Source organism: Spermophilus citellus, assembly GCF_964194105.1.
Source record: "Spermophilus citellus genome assembly, chromosome: 10".
Taxonomy (NCBI): domain Eukaryota; kingdom Metazoa; phylum Chordata; class Mammalia; order Rodentia; family Sciuridae; genus Spermophilus; species Spermophilus citellus.
Window position 1 is genome coordinate 128,428,797 of NC_138197.1, and position 18,718 is coordinate 128,447,514.

General features: G+C 50.7%; 3 protein-coding genes across 3 annotated transcripts; 2 read left to right on the forward strand and 1 right to left on the reverse strand.

Moving 5' to 3' along the window:
- Window positions 1-451: 451 nt before the first annotated feature.
- On the forward strand, window positions 452-7,556 carry MIEF1 (mitochondrial elongation factor 1; the record flags this gene model as incomplete). Its single annotated transcript, XM_081309743.1, has 4 exons — window positions 452-595; window positions 2,308-2,485; window positions 2,692-2,954; window positions 3,357-7,556. The coding sequence occupies 4 exons, from the start codon at window positions 452-454 to the stop codon at window positions 4,161-4,163; spliced, it is 1,392 nt and encodes a 463-aa protein (XP_081165869.1). The 3' UTR covers window positions 4,164-7,556.
- A 2,035-nt stretch (window positions 7,557-9,591) lies between these two features.
- ATF4 (activating transcription factor 4) lies at window positions 9,592-11,612 on the forward strand. The gene is made up of 3 exons (XM_081309751.1): window positions 9,592-9,781; window positions 10,270-10,587; window positions 10,701-11,612. The coding sequence occupies exons 2-3, from the start codon at window positions 10,362-10,364 to the stop codon at window positions 11,531-11,533; spliced, it is 1,059 nt and encodes a 352-aa protein (XP_081165877.1). The 5' UTR covers window positions 9,592-9,781; window positions 10,270-10,361; the 3' UTR covers window positions 11,534-11,612.
- A 3,009-nt stretch (window positions 11,613-14,621) lies between these two features.
- RPS19BP1 (ribosomal protein S19 binding protein 1) lies at window positions 14,622-17,677 on the reverse strand (the record flags this gene model as incomplete). Its single annotated transcript, XM_081309781.1, has 4 exons — window positions 17,520-17,677; window positions 17,246-17,374; window positions 14,977-15,074; window positions 14,622-14,756 (listed from the first exon to the last, which is right to left on the reverse strand). Exons 1-4 carry the CDS (start codon window positions 17,569-17,571, stop codon window positions 14,622-14,624), a joined length of 414 nt encoding a protein of 137 aa, XP_081165907.1. The 5' UTR covers window positions 17,572-17,677.
- Window positions 17,678-18,718: the final 1,041 nt, after the last annotated feature.

Here is an 18,718-nt window from a genome sequence, read left to right on the forward strand (position 1 = left end):
TTTTCTAGTCTACAGCTGAGACTAGAGTGTTGTGTTTTTTTTCTCGGCATTACCTGAGCTTTGGTAGTCCCACTGTGTACTTTCCCCAAGAAACAAGCATTTGTCAAGTAGCAGCATTCACAAAGTGAAAGAGATCACTTTCTCTCACATGGACTTGTAGTTGTGTTTCTATGCACAGGGTGTTTGGTCACTTTTATGTTTATAACAAGGACTGACAGTGAACTTCATGCTCTCTGATTGCAGATCATGGGGCGGTTTACCCACAGTATACATGGTCAGTTTCCCCTCCCTTGTATCCAGTTATATCATAAGATCTGGTGCCTTTCTTAGGCCCTAGTGCTTGAGTGCTAGAGGCAAGACCTGACCTTGACAGGAGAGGGGGCGCAAGGCGCATGGTTCCTGAGGTCCCAGGTGGTGATAGCTGTGTTTTTTGTTCATTCGCAGGTGAGCAATGGCAGGCGCTGGTGAGCGCAAAGGCAAGAAGGATGACAATGGCATTGGCACAGCCATTGATTTTGTGCTCTCCAATGCCCGGCTGGTGCTGGGGGTGGGTGGAGCAGCCATGCTGGGCATCGCCACACTGGCGGTTAAGCGGGTAAGTGCACACAGCCAGGGCCAGGGGTGGGAGGCAGTAAGGCAGCCTCACAGAGTAGAGCTCAGTAGGAACAGGACTTTGATACTGCCAGTCTAACTTGATGTTGAAATCAGATATCTGAGGCCTTGAGTCTGTTTCCAGGACTCTGCCCTAAAGAAATGATTGGAAATAAAATAAATGTATCCTGGCAAGTAAAAAATTGCAAATAACTGAAGTGTCCTTTAGAATAGTGGCACTACACCAATTGCATACTTCTATTTCCCTTGCCTACCTTTTTTGTTTTTAAACATTCATCTCTACCTGTGTACTTTATATTTAGCTTGTTTGTTATGTCTTGCCTACATCTCTCTGGGAGACTAGAAACTGATGAGGGCAGGGATTTGGGCCTCTTTGGTTTGATGGTTTATTCTTGGCACCTAGAAAAATGCCCAGCATGCAGTAGCCTCCCGATAAAGTCAGCTCTCTTTATCTGTGGGTTCCACATCCACAGACACAACCAGCCACAGATTGAAAATATTTAAAATGTGTCTGGGGGACCACGGATGTGGCTTAGTGGTAGAGTGCTTGCCTTGCATGTGTGAGGCCCTGGTTTTGATCACTGCAAAAAAAAAAGTGTACTGAACTTGTAGAGACTTTTTTCCTTGTTATTATTCCCTAAACAATACTGTTTAAGAATATAGCATTACCATTACATTAGATATTATAAAAAATCTGCAGATGACTTAAAGTATATAGCAAGGTGTACATAGGTTAAATGCAGTGTATTGTGCCCTCAGAGGAACTTGAGCATGAGAAGGTTTTAGAAACTTTAGGGTGTTCCCCTGGAATACCAAGGGATGATTTTTTTGTTGTTGTTCTAGGGATTAAACCCAAGGGTACTTTACTACTAATCTATATCCCCAGTCCTTTTCATTTTAATTTTTTAAAATATATATATTTTTTAGTTTTTGATGGATTTTTATTTTTTTACTTATATATGATGCTGAGAATTGAACCCAGTGCCTCACACATGCCAGGCAGGTACTCTACACTGAGCCAAAACCCCAGCCCTTATTTTAATTTTTGGAGACAGGGTCTTGCCAAGTTGCTGAGGGTCTTGCTAAATTGCTGAGGCTGACCTTGAACCTGTGATTTTCCTCCTTCAGCCTCCTGAGTAGCTGGGATTACAGGTGTCCACTACTGTGCTTGGCACTATTTGTTAAATAATTGAATCACTGTTCAAAATCATGGTGTATTCATAATATATGAATGTATAGTCAGAAAATGTGGAAGCATCCTAGTCATATGAGGAAATGATCAAAATGATAAATGAAAAAATTCCATATACGGTGTGGTGGTACATGCTTGTAATTCCAGCAATTTGGGAGGCTGAGGTATGAGGATTTAAGTTTGAGACCAATCTTAGCAATTTAGCTAGACCCTGTCTTAAAATAGAAAATAAAAAGGGCTGGGGATGTAGTTGATTGGTGGAGTGCCCCTGGGTTCAATTCCCAGTACGACACCACTGGAAAAAAACAAAGTATTGGAGGCTGGGGATGTGGCTTGGTGGTAGAGTGCTTCCCTAGCATGTGCTAGGCTCTGAGTTCAATCCTGAGCATAGGTAAAAGAAGTAATTGGCACTTACTAGGGCCAAACTTCTGGGGAGCAGGGGATTGGAAGGAAATAGAGAAGGAAAGGCAGGTATATGTCCTGGGCCCTCTGTGCCATTTCAGATGTATGACCGGGCAATCAGTGCCCCAACCAGTCCCACCCGCCTGAGTCATTCAGGGAAAAGGAGCTGGGAAGAACCAAACTGGATGGGCTCCCCCCGACTGCTGAACAAGGACATGAAGACAGGCCTGAGCCGGTCCCTACAGACCCTTCCCACAGACTCTTTGGCCTTTGACACAGGTGAGAGGGAATGTTACCCTGCTGGAACTGCCTCTGGACTTGATCACTACTCCTTCGTTGCACAGACATTTCTTGAGCACACTTGTGCCGGCACCGTGCAGGTACTTGTCCTTTGTGCCCAGCCCTTCTCCTTTCTGGGGCTGAGGCAGCTGTGGACTGAGCGAGCATGGGAAGAGCTCATGTGCCTCTCTCTCTTGCCTTGGCAGATACATTCTGCCCGCCCCGGCCCAAGCCATTGGCCCGGAAGGGCCAGGTAGACTTGAAGAAGTCACGACTCCGCATGTCCCTGCAGGAAAAACTTCTTACTTACTACCGGAACCGGGCAGCCATCCCTGCTGGAGAGCAGGCTCGGGCCAAGCAAGCTGCCGTGGACATATGTGCTGAGCTCCGGAGCTTCCTACGGGCCAAGTTGCCTGACATGCCACTTCGGGACATGTATTTGAGTGGCAGCCTCTATGACGACCTGCAGGTAACATGGTGGTTCTCACAAAGGGTGGGGCTGGGCTCTGACCAGAAGCTTCTCAGTTGTGTCATCAGTCTAGAAAGTCCTGGGCTGACCAGGCAGACTGAGGTTCTCCTGCTGTGAACCTGCTCCTGGGCAGCTTTGTTTTTGCTCACGTCATCTTTAACCTTCTCATTTTTAGTCATATTCACAATTTTGAAGAAAGTGTAAGAAAATTGCTCCTTCCTATATTCTTGTTCCCATCTCTCCTTTCCGGTTTCCTCACGACATGGATTGCTTTGGTGACATGAAAGAATTCTTGGCTTCTGTTCTTGTTGGGGAATGCAAGATGGTGGCGCCTGTGTGTGGGGAAGCATGTCCCTTGAGCAGAGTAAACCCCTCAAAACCTTTTTAATTTTGCTCTGGCAGGTGGTGACAGCCGACCACATCCAACTCATTGTGCCCCTTGTGCTGGAGCAGAACCTGTGGTCATGCATCCCTGGTGAGGACACGATCATGAACGTCCCTGGCTTCTTCCTGGTTCGTCGTGAGAATCCAGAGTACTTTCCTCGTGGTAGCAGTTACTGGGACCGCTGTGTTGTCGGGGGCTACCTCTCCCCAAAGACAGTAGCAGACACTTTTGAGAAGGTTGTGGCTGGCTCTATTAACTGGCCGGCCATCGGGTCCCTCTTGGACTATGTGATCCGGCCAGCTCCACCTCCAGAGGCCCTGACACTTGAAGTGCAGTATGAGCGGGACAAACATCTTGTCATTGACTTCCTGCCATCAGTGACCCTTGGTGACACTGTCTTGGTGGCCAGACCACACCGGCTAGCCCAGTATGACAACCTGTGGCGGCTGAGCCTGCGTCCTGCTGAGACAGCGCGTCTGCGGGCTTTGGACCAGGCTGATTCAGGCTGCCGATCGCTGTGCCTCAAGATACTCAAGGCCATATGCAAGTCCACTCCAGCTCTGGGCCCCCTCACTGCCAGCCAGCTAACCAATGTCATCCTCCACCTGGCCCAGGAGGAGGCTGACTGGTCTCCAGATATGCTAGCTGACCGTTTCCTGCAGGCTCTGAGGGGACTCATCAGCTACTTAGAGGCAGGAGTCCTGCCCAGTGCCCTGAACCCCAAGGTGAACTTATTTGCAGAGCTCACCCCTGGAGAAATAGACGAATTGGGATATACTCTCTATTGCTCATTGTCTGAGCCGGAAGTGCTGCTGCAGACGTAGGGCAGTGAAGGCCAGAGCAGGTGTTGGGCGGTCAGGCACTGGAGTCTCTGATAGAAACAGCTGGCTACATGGCTGGTGCCTCACAGGGTCCCTAGGTGCCTCCTGTCTTGCTGGCCATCTTCCTGGTCACTTCATGCTGATTAGAATGACATCTCTTCGATCTCCTATTTTCTCACCCAACCCTTTTTATTTTTGTTACCAAACACTGTGCTCCCTACTCCCTGCCTTGCTCCAGGCTGATTTTTTTCTGGAATGAATTGAGAAGGTACAGTGCTGGCCTGAGTTGTTGAGACCACTGGGTGTTTTGCATTTTGACCCAGGTTTCCTTTTGCCTCTTCCTGTTCAGTGTCTTTTCTATCTTTTCCTCTTGTTCATGCCTTCTGTTTTGCTCTTGTCCTTGGAGCATATCTGCCTAATCAAGGTGTTGCCTTTTAGTTGAATATCACAGAAGAGCTGTGACTGCATATTTGCAAGCTGAACTCTGCAGAGTGAGTGCTGAGACAGTATTTAGGGTTTCTGGGGCTGAGGCTAGTGGAAAGGAGCCGGCTTTTGACCCTGGTTCCTGGAAAACAAAGCCATCCTCCCCGTCCCCTCAACTAGAATTCTTAAGTGCTGATAGCATCTCTCCTGGGAACACAGTTGTCAACCCACACAGGATAAACTGGATGCAGAGTTATTTGGAGATTGTATTTCTTAGTGAACCATCAGCAAGACCACAGGATTGGGGGTGGGAGAGACGGGTTCAGAGGGCCTGGTGGAGGGCCTGCATGCCCACTGTCTGTCTCTCCGTGTCTCCCAGAGCCAGACAAGGGAGGCATGGGGCAGCGAGGGCAGCACCTCCCGTGGGTGCTGGCTTCGTCTGTTTCCTACTCTGTTGCCAACAGAACAAGGCCTTGTAGGAACACAGCCTCAGCAGCAGAGGCTCAGTGTCAGCTGGAAAACTCAGTCCCAGTTGGGGCCTGGTGCCTGTGTGTGGCCCCCCAGTGGGCCCTGCCTTTCTAGGAGGCTGCCTTAGAGTAAGGACAGGCCCAGCAGCCAGTCCTCCTTCCTGCAGTGTCTGCCACAGCAGTAGGAGAGGAGTGTTTGCTAAGCGTTCCTGGCATCTCCAGAGGCCAAGGGGCAAGCGAACATGCACAGCCCTCTTTTCCTGGTCTTGCCTTTCACTTGACAGCTGGGCAGATGGGTGCTAGCCAGGGAGAGAGGACCCGGAAGAAATTGCAGAAGAGGGAGGCGGGCACTCCCCACACTCCTTCCTGTTTCCTGCTGCTAAAATCACGCTACTTATGGCAATGGATGTATATCCAGAGGGCAGGGGGGAGTGGTTAATACTCATCAGTGTGTCTTCCTGATTTTGTGTTTTTTTCCCTGTTGGAAGCAAGAGGCTGACAGCAGTTCTCTTATCTGCCTATTCAGTATTTCGTTCTCCCATCAAGTCTTATTTTATGAATTCTTTACTACCTCTCCATCAGTGGGATTCTGGGAAGCTGTCTCAGCCCTTCCCTGACAGTGACATGATTCTTTAAATAGCACTGACACCTCGGCATCCCAGAGTTTAGGGCAGAGATAGGTGTCGTCCCTTTTTTGTCAAATTCGGAGGTTAGAACTAGGGTAGCCTGGCTGTTTGGTCTCTGCCTCTTCTCTGGTACATACACAAGGAGTCCTTGTGGGAGTCCAGTTGTTTCTGAAAAGGCAAGAACCTTGACAGAGCTGAGCGTCTGGTTGTCCATCAGAAGCAAAGGGGAGTTTAAAACCTCTGTGTGCCTGCGTACTACCTGGGTGACTGATGTGGAGGGGATGGAGTGGGACCTGACATCTGAGAGCTCGGATGACCCATCTAGAGCCCAGTAGAGGGGAGGGTTGATAGCTACAGAAGCAGATTATTATTTGTTGAGATAAAGGATTTGGTTTCTAAAGTAAATTTTATAAATATTATAAAACTTTAAAAATTCCCAAGTTGCCATCTCTGACTAAATTCTATATAAAACATTGGGAAGAACTCAAAAATAAGAAAAAAAAAAAAAGGCTTTAAAGACCCTCAAGATTTCAGAGTCCCAAATTATCAAAGCCAAGCATACCTGAATTTAGGTGAGGAAATGAGTTTATTTCCTGTTTTTCAGGGCAACTCTGACTTAATAACTATGCTTCACAAAACCATAACTTCATTTTAGAATTGAGCCTCCTACTAGTCCTGAGAAGCCTTGGTCCTGTGGGTCCGCTGACTGGGCTGGCTGTCCTCTTGCTGCCATTTTCCTCACAATAAAATGTGGATGATGACCAAGTGCTCTGGGCTGCTTGGATGGAAGAGGGCAAAATTCTGCCTTTTTAAAAACTCTTTGGGGAAAGATGAAGTAGCTGTCCCCATTACTCTGCCTCTCTGTTCAGCGTCTCCCACTTTTGCCGTGAAGGAACAGCACCTGCTTTTCCTCCTCCCTCTGGAGATCCTGTTGGCACCATCTAGATTAGCAAATCATATACTCAGCTTGATGCCTAAGATGTACTCATTGTTATCCCGAACACCTAAAAACTCCATGTTTATTTTGGTTTGTCCCTGTTTCGCCTCTTCCTAAAAAATGAGTTCTGGATAGCAGTATTTTTCTTTTTATACTTGGTTTTGACTTTTTAAAACTAAAGGAAAGAAATGGTGAAGGCCACGTTTGGAAAAGCTATGTTGAGGCGGTCTCTTGGCAGCTGGGTCTTGGCGTGATTATCTACCTGTTCACATTCCGGATGAGCTGATTTTGCTTCCTTGTTTTCTACTCAAGCTCAAATGGTTTAGAGGAAGCATCAGCTTTAAGATCAAGGGCCCTGGAGAGGCTCTGAGGGGGTTTCTGTAGGGAGGCATCACCTTGTGTCAGAGCCCTCGGCCACACATGGTATGCTTTCACTGGGTTAGAACATTAACTCTCAAAAGAGTTGCCAGAACTCTGCCCTTTTGCCTTAAGTTTAAGGTGAAGGAGAATGGTAAGAGACATTTTAGGACTAGAGCTGATTCCTGCCACAGGATGTAGCCTTTTTATAAATTATTTATTAAAGAGTGGCCAAAATTCCAGAAATGTGGGTTCTGTGGTCAGCTGCATACAGGGTGTTGTTTACCTTTTCCTTTTGATCACCTCATAGTCTCTAAGTTCTTGGTCCTTGAGGTCAAGTCTACAACTTAACTTCCAGCCACTTGCCTGCCCTTCAGTGGTGGCTGATGTGTTAGTTCATAGACTGGAGTCCACCACCAGTCTTTGTGTCCTGTCTTGGCTAGGACTATAATAGGAGCAGCTTAGCCCTGAGACTCAGAGAACCGTTATCCTTTTTTTCTCCTTGAGGGAGGAAATTTAACTGGGGAACACAATGTCCTTCCACAGCATGGGAAAAAGAAAATAAAAATCTTTCCAACAACTTTGACTTTTGTGTGTGATACAGAACGTTTTACTATGGGAGTGCTGGGTCTGCGTTTTTCAGTTAGAAACTGACATGTTTCACCTGAGTCTCTTTAATGGCATGGGTGGGACAAGGTACCACCAGACTCATTTTTCTATGGCCTTGGCAGTGTCAAAACTGGGGAAGTGTCACTTTTTAAAATTCTCAACCACTTGAAAGGTCCTCAGACGCCTCAAAAGTCTGTAGAGCAAAAGGAGGACACCCCTCCCAGGGGGCCTGAATTATTCCTTTGAAAGACATGAATAATGGCTCAGGATTCTTACTGCCTTTCACTGAAAGACAACTTCTGTATGTCTCAAGGTACCCCATAGGGAAAGGAAAACCACACTTACCCAGCATCCAGGATGCCTTGGATCGCGTTCTAGTGTCGGTTTCATGTAACTATAAACAGGAGTCCTCTGCGGAAGTAGGTGATGGCATGGGATTGGGAGGTCAGGGCCTGAAACCTGAGTTCTAATAATAGTAACAATAGCAACCATTTATTGGCCACTTTGTAGGAGGCAGCGTGCTAAGTGCTTTATGTATATGGTCTCACTCCATTCCTAGGACGAGGATGCTCAATCGATGAGAAAACAGGTATGTCACTTTGTCAGATGTCCCAGCTAATAAATGACGAAGCCAGCATTTGTAGAAATGATATTTGTATGGCAGACGCAAGTGGAGGGGAAGGTTTCTACCTTCACGGGAACGGACTGTGCAGGGAGGTTTCTCAGCACTCCGGCCTCCCGCGGGTGGGGGCGCGGGCCCTGCCCACTAGGACCACAGTTTCTAACCACCACCCCGCCCCCAGCCAAACGACCCTGAGCAGGCTTCGCTTCACAAGGCCATTGGGAGGGCTTGTAGGGAAGCTGTCCGTGCCTGGCAGTTAATCAGAACTCCCCTAGGGCGACACCAGTCGCATGAAACCTGCTCTTGGGGGAATCGAGTCTGCACGAACCGAAGTCCTCATACTTTTATTTTCGAATGGGCAACGTGAACATAGAATAGGGAGACGACACGCATCCTTCCGGACTCGGGCTCAGAGAAGGGACGCAGAGCTGGCCCTTGAGGGAAGGTGGGCAGGGCTCGGGTGACCGCCCAATGAGGCCCCACCAGGAGCGCCGTCCCAGTCCCCGATTTCCGCTGCGGTCCTCGAGCCTACCTGGGGCGGCCTGGCCAGCCGCTCGCTGTCGGCTCCATTGGAAAATAAAGTCTTGGGCCAGGTGACTTTCAGGGACCTTTCCGGGTCGGAAGCAGCTCAACCGTCCGGAAGGGAGCGAGCGCCCTGGTGGGTGGGAGGGGGGACTTGGGCTGTCATTTGGCTAATTCAGAGTAGGAAGGACCCCCAGCCAGGCCCGGCTGCCACTATTTGCGGCGTGCCGGGTAGAGCTGCCTGCTAGCGGAAGCCGGCCCGTTTGTGGCCGCTCGGCAAGGGGCCGGGCTGTGGGAGCCACTGAAGCCGCAGGGTCTCAAACAAGAATAGAGGTGACCGCCCTGCTAGGGGCTCCTACCCACCCGGATCTTGGGCTTGCTGAACAGCCCGCCCACCTCAGGCCTGGAGCCAATAGGAACTCAAAATAGACATGATTCACCACGCATGGGCCAATCGGCTCGACGCGCGCTTCCCATCAGCATCTCGCGCGATAACCAGGCGGCTCGGTCTTCTAAAAAAAGCTTCCCTGGCAAGAAAAACTTCTCTCCCCGCCCTTTCAGCTAACACCGGAAGTGAGGCGTGTCTGAGAGATCCCTCCGCGACCTGCGGCGGCCGAGGGAAGGACATGACTCCTACGTTGTAGGGCTCCTGTAAAATAGTGCGCCCTTTTCTTTCATGAGACCTTGAATAAACTCCTCTCCCTCCAAAACTACTTCCCTGGCATACAGACAGGGCTGGCGCCGGTGGGGAGATCACACATATGGGAATGAGTGAGTCGATGGCTAAGGTCACGTGGTCGCAGCGGAAGGATGCGCTCTGTGCTGCGTCCCATAGGCAGAGCCTATAAAGAGCCGGCGGGCGCCGCGCGCGGCCATTTCTGTCCTGTCCGCCGGTAGATGTAGTTGTGATTGAGCGTAGGCCTTCCCTCCTCCCCCCGCAGGGCGCGCAGCCACCATGGCGTATTAGAGGCAGCAGTGCCTGCGGCAGCGTTGGCCTTTGCAGCGGCGGCAGCAGCACCAGGCTCTGCAGCGGCAACCCCTGACGGCTTAGCCATGGCGTGAGTACCGGGGCGGGCCGCGCTGCCGGGCGCCCTGCATGGGCGGGGGCTCTCGGCTTGGCTGGGCGCGGCTTTCTGCCGGGCGCGTCGCTGAGGGGGAAGCGGTTTTATGAGCGCCCGGACGCGCGGTCCTTGTTTTGGCGTTTCCGGGGCGCGGGCGCTCCCGGCCCTCGCCACTCCTGGAATCGCTGGGGTCCCGGCCGCCCCGCGAACGTGGCAGCAGCCAAGATGGCGGCGGGGCTGTGAGTCAAGGGGCGGGGCGGGGCGGTGGCCCTATTTGGAAGTGGGGACGAGCGCCTTCCCCTGGGTGACCGGCTGCGGAATGGCCGAGACTCCTCCGCGTCCATTTTGTGCAACCTGAGCTGGAGGCAGGGAAGGCGGACACAATGGCCCTGGCGCCACGTGCTCCCGACTCGCCACCTGCGTGTGTGACGGGATTCCCAGCCCAGCCCACCTCTAAGGGGTCTTGCCTTCTGATTCCCATCCAGGCTTTTCACGGCATCCAGCAGCAGTGTTGCTGTAATCGACAGAGACACCTTCGAATTAAGCACATTCCTCGATTCCAGCAAAGCCCCACAACATGACCGAGATGAGCTTCCTGAGCAGCGAGGTGTTGGCGGGGGACTTGATGTCCCCCTTCGACCAGTCGGGTTTGGGGGCTGAAGAAAGCCTAGGTCTCCTAGATGACTACCTGGAGGTGGCCAAGCACTTCAAACCTCATGGGTTCTCCGGCGACAAGGCTAAGGCGGGCTCCTCCGAGTGGCTGGCTGTGGATGGGTTGGTCGATGCCTCAGACACTGGCAAGGGTGAGTGGGCCACTTGTAGGTGCTCATGTGTGGCCATTCGTGATGGGTCTGGGGTCTGTAATGTAAGTGACTCAACTGGCTCCCGTCATCCTTCACTCTGAATTCTTTTGCAGAGGATGCCTTCTCCGGGACAGATTGGATGTTGGAGAAAATGGATCTGAAGGAGTTTGACTTTGATGCCCTGTTGAGTATAGATGACCTGGAAACCATGCCAGATGAGCTTTTGGCCACGTTATATGATACATGTGATCTCTTTCCCCCTCTAGTCCAGGAGACTAATAAGGAGCCACCCCAGGTAGTGAACCTAATTGGCCATCTCCCAGAAAGTTCAAAAACAGACCAGGTTGCCCCTTTCACATTCTTTCAACCTCTTTCCCCTTCCCCTGGGGATCTTTCTTCCACTCAAGATCATTCCTTTAGCTTAGAGCTCGGCAGTGAAGTGGATATCTCTGAAGGAGAGAGGAAGCCCGACTCTGCTGCTTATGGTACTATGATCCTTCAGTGTGTCAAGGAGGAAGATGGCCCCTCAGATAATGACAGTGGCATCTGCATGAGCCCAGAGTCCTACCTGGGCTCTCCCCAGCATAGCCCTTCTACCTCTAAGGGCTCTCCTAATGTCAGCCTGCCATCTCCAGGTGGCCCTTGTGGGTCTAACCGCCCCAAACCTTATGACCCTCCTGGGGATAAAATGGTTATAGCAAAAGTAAAAGGTGAGAAGCTGGATAAAAAGTTGAAAAAAATGGAGCAAAACAAGACTGCAGCCACCAGGTACCGCCAGAAGAAGAGGGCAGAACAGGAAGCACTCACTGGTGAGTGTAAAGAGCTAGAAAAGAAGAATGAGGCTCTGAAAGAGAAGGCAGATTCTCTGGCCAAGGAGATCCAATATCTGAAAGATTTGATAGAAGAGGTCCGCAAAGCAAGAGGGAAAAAAAGGGTCCCTCAGTAGGGTAGTCAGGAGTGCTGTGCTTGTACATAGGTGTCTCGTGCTGAAGCTGTGTTGTAATAAATTATTTTGTAGTTAAATAGTTCAGTCTTGCTGTTTCTTGACTCTGGTAAGGAACCCCTCATCAAGCAACCCCCCTTACACACACTCTTTGTGTAACCAGAGGATATTTTCACAAGGGATAATCCTGGAGTAGTGAGCATCTTCAACTCCACTGGGCCTGGTTTCCTCAGATCTGGTGGTTTCTATTTGATCCCCTAGGAGAAGGCTGTTGGGCCAGATGCCTCATTGTGCTTTTGCTCAGTTCTGAGACAGTTGGCAGGGTAGAGGGGGAGGGGCTGCCTGGGTTTCGCCTGTTTCCTTGTTTGGCATTGGGCCAACACCTGTTAATACCAAGATGAGGTCACCCAGTCCTTAAGTGCACAAGAGGATTAGGTTCCACTTGGAAGATTTGAATTCTGCAGTGGCCTCTTTAGTGGCTCCCTGAGTTAAGCCTTGAGGCAGGACAGCTGAGGATTATATTCCCCATATTTGGATTCATTGGAGGGGAACTATAAATTGCAGCTTTACTGCAGTCTCAAACAGCTGGGTGACTGTCTTGGTAATATAAGCCCTATTGTGGCATGTGGGTGCATGGCCCTGCTCACCTTTTTCCCTGAATGGGAAACTACCTACACAGGTTTTATGTGTGGGTAAGAGGTGATGGATGAGATCCTGGCCTTCCCACAGCTGTCTCCTTTCAGGCCTCTAAAGTTTGTCAGGCTCACTGATCACACCCCACCTAAGCAGCTTAAGTCTTAAATTCAGCAACTTTCATGGATGCCATATTCATGCTGGTTGGTTTTCTTTTTTTTTAATATAAGGATTTGTCTCAAATCTAGCAGGCTTAGGTCACTGACTAGTAGGTGACTCCAGGACACTTTAAGGCAGTCTATGGTTGTGGGGTGGGACTTTAGCTAAAGATTCAAAGAAAAGCAATGTGAGGGCCTGGGTTTAATCCTCAGCACCACATAAAACTAAAATAGAGATGTGTCCACCAAAAAATATATATTTAAAAAAATGATGGTAGCCACGTATCCACATAGCCATCTCATCTTGTGAGTGCCGGGTGGTGACAGGAGGCCTGAAAGTTGAGATGTACAGCAGCTTTGGAAAATGACTCAGCCACCCTGATGGGAGTCAGGGGTGTGGGATGCCCTCATTTGGCAGGAAAACTGGTGCTAATAGGATCAGCACAGCCAAAGCTGGGATGCTGGTTGTGTTTCCTGCAGCTCCCTGACCCAGAGGCACTGGTAAAGCCCAATATCTCTTTACCTTTGAGAGGCAGGAAGCATCTGAGTGTATGGTGATGGGTGTGACCTCGTTAGGAAGGGGCCCTGGAGCCTGGTCATCCTTACACTATGATATGAGCTGAGTGCTGAGCCAGCTCCTTGCTAAGCTGCTTAAGACAGTTAACAGCTGTCCAAAGATGCTAGAATGTGGCCCTCCCACCCCCAGCAAAAACCAGCAGGAGGGAAAAGTTGGAAGATCCATCATCACTCCTTTGGAACAGTCCCTGCTTGGGAGGCCCTCAAGGTCCTGGTTGCTATAGTTATGATTGGTGGCACCCTCTCCCGCCTGCCCTGACCTGGATAGGCAGGCGGTAGGTTGAGCTTCCTAAAGCAGGTAGAGGCCACCTGGAAATACGACCTGACTCCAAACTGCTTTTAGGCAGTTTCCCCTCCTGTGTACCCACTAAAGTGAGCAACTAAAGGCTAGGAAGAGGCCAGGGTATGTGTATGGAAAACTATTAAAAACCTGCTTTTTAAAATTTTTATTTAAAAAAAGTTGAAGAGGGATACAATGTTTAACTCAGGGGTCTTACACTGCAAGGCAAGCACTGTACCTCTGAGCCACAACCCCATGCCCTGCTTTTTATTTTTTAAATGTGGTGTTAAGGATGGAACCCAGTTTCACACCTGCCTGGCAAGTTCTCTGCCACTGAGCTACAGCTCCAGCCTCTCTGCTTTCTTCAGGGGGCCTGATTGGCATTCCCACCTCTGACCTACCCAACCTCAAAGGACCCACAGAAACCTTGGGAGTTCTCAGGTTAGGGGAGGGGTGGTTGTTAGAGGCCCCCAGTCCTCCATGGGGCCACTGTGTGCCTCTGCTAAGTTGCACCATTCATTCCACACTACCTATCCCTTACCTGTCCTGTCATTGCCTGCTGGAAAGGGCCCAGTCTGCCCTCCTGTGGTGGTGTGGCTCAAGTACAACCTGCTCAGGCAGATCAGAGTGAGACACTGCTTCTTCTGGACTACTCCCAATGCGGGGAAACTGCCTTACCCTATGTGACACAGGAAGGATCCAGTGGGCTTCATACCAGAGCAGGAAACCTGGGTGCTGTGGGGGAATTGGCAGAAACCACCTACTGGTGCCCATAGCAGAACCCAGCCTCCTGGGGGTAGCTGAGGCAGCTGCACCTCTGTCCTCCCCAGACTTGCCTTCTTGCCTGGAATAAAGCTCCCAGCAGCTACAAATGTTATTTTTGCCTCAAAAATAACAGCAGCACACCTCTAGGGAGGAGCTGGGCAAACAGCTCCCTGGATGGCCATCTGCCTTAGGCCTGGACTGGAAGAATTCTGACATGGAGCTCCTAGATCCATGCAGAGGGGGAGTTCCAGAGGAGATGGAAGACACCCCATAAAATATCAGAAGCACATAGCTCAGGTCCATGTTTATTAGGGCCCAGAAGCCCATCGAGCAGCCACCTTCATGTTCCTGGAGTGCAATCCCTAAGGGCCCATTACCGACAAACAGCCCAGAGGCCTTACCTGGGCAAAGCAAAAAGAAGTGTTCTTTTCTGGCAGGTGCAAATGGCCCCTCATGACTCTTTCAACAACCAAGCCTGCAAAGGTCAGCTCCAGTCTGAGTATAAATCTGCTCCAAGGCTTCTAGCTCATTAGCTCCATTCCTATCTTCCAGTGCTTCCGGCTATAGGGCTTCCTTGAACCAGGCTGGTCGTGCATCACCATCTGCTGGCTGTGCCTGGCTTGGCTGAGTCCCAAGGCCAGCAGAGGCAGGGAAGTCCTAGGAAGATGGGCCCAAGTGCCTAGCTGCCAAAGTATTCTTGTTGGAACTTCTGGAAGTCTTCCTCAGTGAACACAGTACCCTCGGCTACCTTCTTCTTCTTAGTCTTGGCCACAGGCCGGTCACAGGCCTTGCGGCCCCGGTTTTGGCGCAGAATCTAGGGAGTGTACAAAGTGAGGGTAAACTGCTTCTATTTTCAGAAAAGCAGACCAAGGCCCACAGGTCACAGGGGAGTATGGCTCAAGGTAGGACTGGACCACCCTCTCCCCAACCACTCTGCTGACCTTCATGGGTTAGCCCAACTTCCACCCTGTATCCAGGGCAGAGATACCATGCATTCTGAGGAAAGGCCTCAGCCATCACTCTCCAGGACAAACCTGTTGGGTCACAGACTCCTCTACCGTGCTTCTCTTGTTGGTCATAAACTTCAGGTTTGTTCTGAGGTGGTTTTGACACTCTCGCTTCTGGTACTCAGCTGTGGGTGGCAAGCAAGGACCCTCGTTTTAGAATTACTCTCTGGAAGTCTCCTGGGTCCCTGGCCCTGCCAAAGGCCCATCCTGGATAACTGCAACAGTCTGGGCACTTCCTGACCAAATCTGTTTTCCACACAGGTAGGTCCTGCTAAACCCTCACCTGTAGGCCCCTGGGGTTTCCAGTTGGTCCTGACTCTTTCAACAAATATGTCCCTAGCACAACTGTGTCAGGCTCTGATTTGGGTGTTGGGCACACAGCAAGAAACAGCAAAAACGCTTGCCCTCATACAACTTATACTGTAGTAAGTGGGAAAAGATGGGAAACCAGGTAAACAATAGTTTTGAGACTGATTCACTTTATAGAGAAAAATAGGAGATAGAAAAGAGGAATGCCAGGGGTAGAGGGCTGCAATTTCAATATAGGAAGGTCTAAGAAGCAAATTTCACTGAATGACACAAGAACAAAGACCCAAAAGACAAGAGTTGTGGATGTTTAGGGGAAGGACACATGTCTGGGTAGAGGGAGCAACCAGTTCAAAGACTGAAGCAGAAATGTGACGTGTTTGAAGAACAAAGTGGTGGTGTGGGGAGGAAGCAGGTCATGCAGGGTGTCATCAAACACTGAAAACTCAGGGCTCTTATGGAGAACATCAGGAGACATGGAAGGGTGAGGTAAAGGGGAAACAAGGCTTGAGGATCACTTGAGATCCCCTTGGTGCTGATTAGAATGAGACTACTAGGAGAGTAGTGGGTGGAAGGCAGAGACCAGCAAGGAGGCTCTGGCAATAATTCAGACAAGAGGTGAGGCGTCCTAGACCAACGAGCAGCCACAGAGGTATTTTGTGGGGTGGCTTATACCCATCAATTACGTGCCCACCCTTGGGCTGGACATCAGGGCCACACACAAGCCCAAGGGAAGTCTGGTGTGAGGAGCTCCCAGTCCAGCAAGGGAGACAGCAAAAAGGAACCCCAGTGACAGAGTGGTGAAGAAAAGGGCTGAATGGGCAGGAATGGCCTCTTGGGGACTAAGCTCCTGTGGCACAGCACATTTCACTGGTGCTCCAGTCTGTCCCACTTCCCTGCTCCCACATCTTTGCTCCTGCTGTTTCCTCCTTGTCATTTCTAACTCTAGCAAATACATGAACACTTCTTATGCACCAAGCCCTGTGGATTCAAAGACACCCAACAGTGTTTCCCATCCTGCCCACACCTGCTCCTCCCCAAGGCTTTCTATTCTGTTAACAGCAGCACCATTCCTAAGAGTTCTATAAACTGGGATCCCTCTTCACAGTCAAATCACCACTCCAGCCCATGATGCTCCCTCCTCAATACCTTGCAACTACACAATTCTCTGTTATCTCTGCTGCTATCAGCACTGCATTAAGCACAGCACCTCCCACTTGAATGAAGCTAAAGAGCAGGACTCTGGGGGCTGGGGAAGTGGCTCAAGCGGTAACCCAGTCGCCTGGCATGCGCAGGGCGCTGGGTTCGATCCTCAGCACCACATAAAAATAAAACAAAGATGTTGTGTCCGCTGAGAACTAAAAAATAAATATTGAAAAATTCTCTCTCTCTTTCTGAATAAAGTCTATCTTTAAAAAAAAAAAAGAGCAGGACTCTGGAGACACACTGCCTACTGTCCATATGTTCCATCTGGTCAGGTATTTCTTTTTGCATCTGTAAAATGGGGGTGATAGCTGTGCCAACATCACCGGGTTGGTATGGGGATCAAACGAGTTACAATTTGCATAGGGCTTAGAACAGCACCTGGAGGTATTAAACTGTTAAGTGCTCCATCTTAACCCTTGTTCACTACATGTTTCAAAGGCCACAAGCTCCTTTCTCACTCAGGACCTCTACACAAGCTATTCTTCCTAGACTAGTCTTCTCCTTTCACTTGGCCACTCTCACTCTCACGCCGCCACCTGCTCTCAGCCTAAAGGAGGCTGACTTGGCCTTTATTCCAAACTCCTCTCAGAACACCCTCGTCTTTTACATCCCCGCCAGAGCCGCGGTCCAGGAGGGCCCTTATTACGTGTTTCCTCCACCCGCACGTCCAGAGCCCCGCTGCGCCATATCCAGGGAACGTTTCAAGTCCTGCCTCAAGTGCCACCTCCTCCAGGGCGCCGTCCCCAAACCTGGGGCAGCACGTCCAGACCCTCCCGCAACTCACCCAGCGCCGATTTGGGCACCTTTCCCTTGGCTGAGTTTCGCAGTTTCTGGGCCTGGCTCGCCTTCGCCTTCCGAGCCCGCTTCAGCCGAGCTCCGCTCGGCTTGGCCTGGCTTGGCGCGGCCCGGGAGGCTGTAGGGAAGAGAGACTTTGGTGGTGCTGCTGCCATCACGCCGTGGCTGAGTCGGCCCGGGTCATTCCTTACCCCGGGGCTTCTGCATGCGGCTCCCACCGTCCTCCAGCCCGCGCCGGACGCCCCCAGGAAATCCCTCCTCACCCTCGGATTCCGCCAGCAGCTCGAGACCCCTTCGCAGCAACGCGGCCGACATGACTGCGCCTGACCCGGCCCACGCTACTTCCGCGCTGATGGCTTTATTTGTCTCCGCGGAAACCCGCGCTAGAACAGAGGGTTCCGGAGTGGGCGGCGGAAGTGCCCACCTTCCACACGACGCATGCGTTAAAGGTGTACTCGGGCACGGAAGGAGGGCGGGAACTGGGAGCGGGTCAAGGCGAGGAAGGACACATTTGTTGTCCAATCCTAATCCAACAGGCTCCTTGCTAGCCAAACCACGCCTTCTCCCGGAAGTCGCCTGCAGTACTCGAGCTTGGTTGGTCAATTATTCTCCACGGCTGGCGAGGCGTGGCGCGGGGCCCAGCGTTGTATTCTCTAGTTTTAGGAAAGGACATCGTGAGGCCGCATTTGGTTTCAGGTGCTTCTACCTAAGCAATTTACAGCAAGGGACTTTGTGTCCTCTGTTACGCCAGACAGTAAAGACCTTTGCAAACATGCGGAATAATGTATTTTTGTTTTGAAAAAATATACTTTTTCATAAAATATTTGTTACCAATAAGTTTTTTGTTCTGTAAAGTGAATTAATAAACATTTAAGATATTTTCTCAGTTTTAGTTTCTATTGTGTTAAATGTCAGTAGATATTAAGTTTTTAAGAGGGTAAAGGGCTTCTTAGACCCCACACTTTGAGAACGCCTTCCTGTGGGTAAGAGCCTGCTGGTTCAGGGCTCCCCCGGCAGCCCCTGCCCCGCGCTGGCACAGGCGACGCGCAGCACCACTCCGTAAGTGAGTGGCAAACCAAAAGGAACGACTGAATTCAACGAGCAAACATGTTCTGAGGGCCTTCTGTATACCTGGCACATAGTGTGGGGCACTGAGCCTCCTCAGCCAGTCTCCCTGGTAGACCTCATGGTCCAACCTTCAGCTAGCCCCCAGGGAGGCCACATCAATAACAGCACGTGCATCCAGGGTCAGGGTCCTGCTCTGCACGTCCCCAACCCTGAGGTAGGAACTGCTTTCCCCACTTTATAGAATAGGAAATCGAAGCCAAAGAACCCAGCGAGGTCACACCAGTGGTGCCATGATTGGGCATCGAGTCAGATTGATTTGGACACTCCTGCACCAGCGAGCGGTTCAGGGGAGCAGCGCTGTGGTTCTGGGTGGGGCCTGTCAAGCCACAGAGAC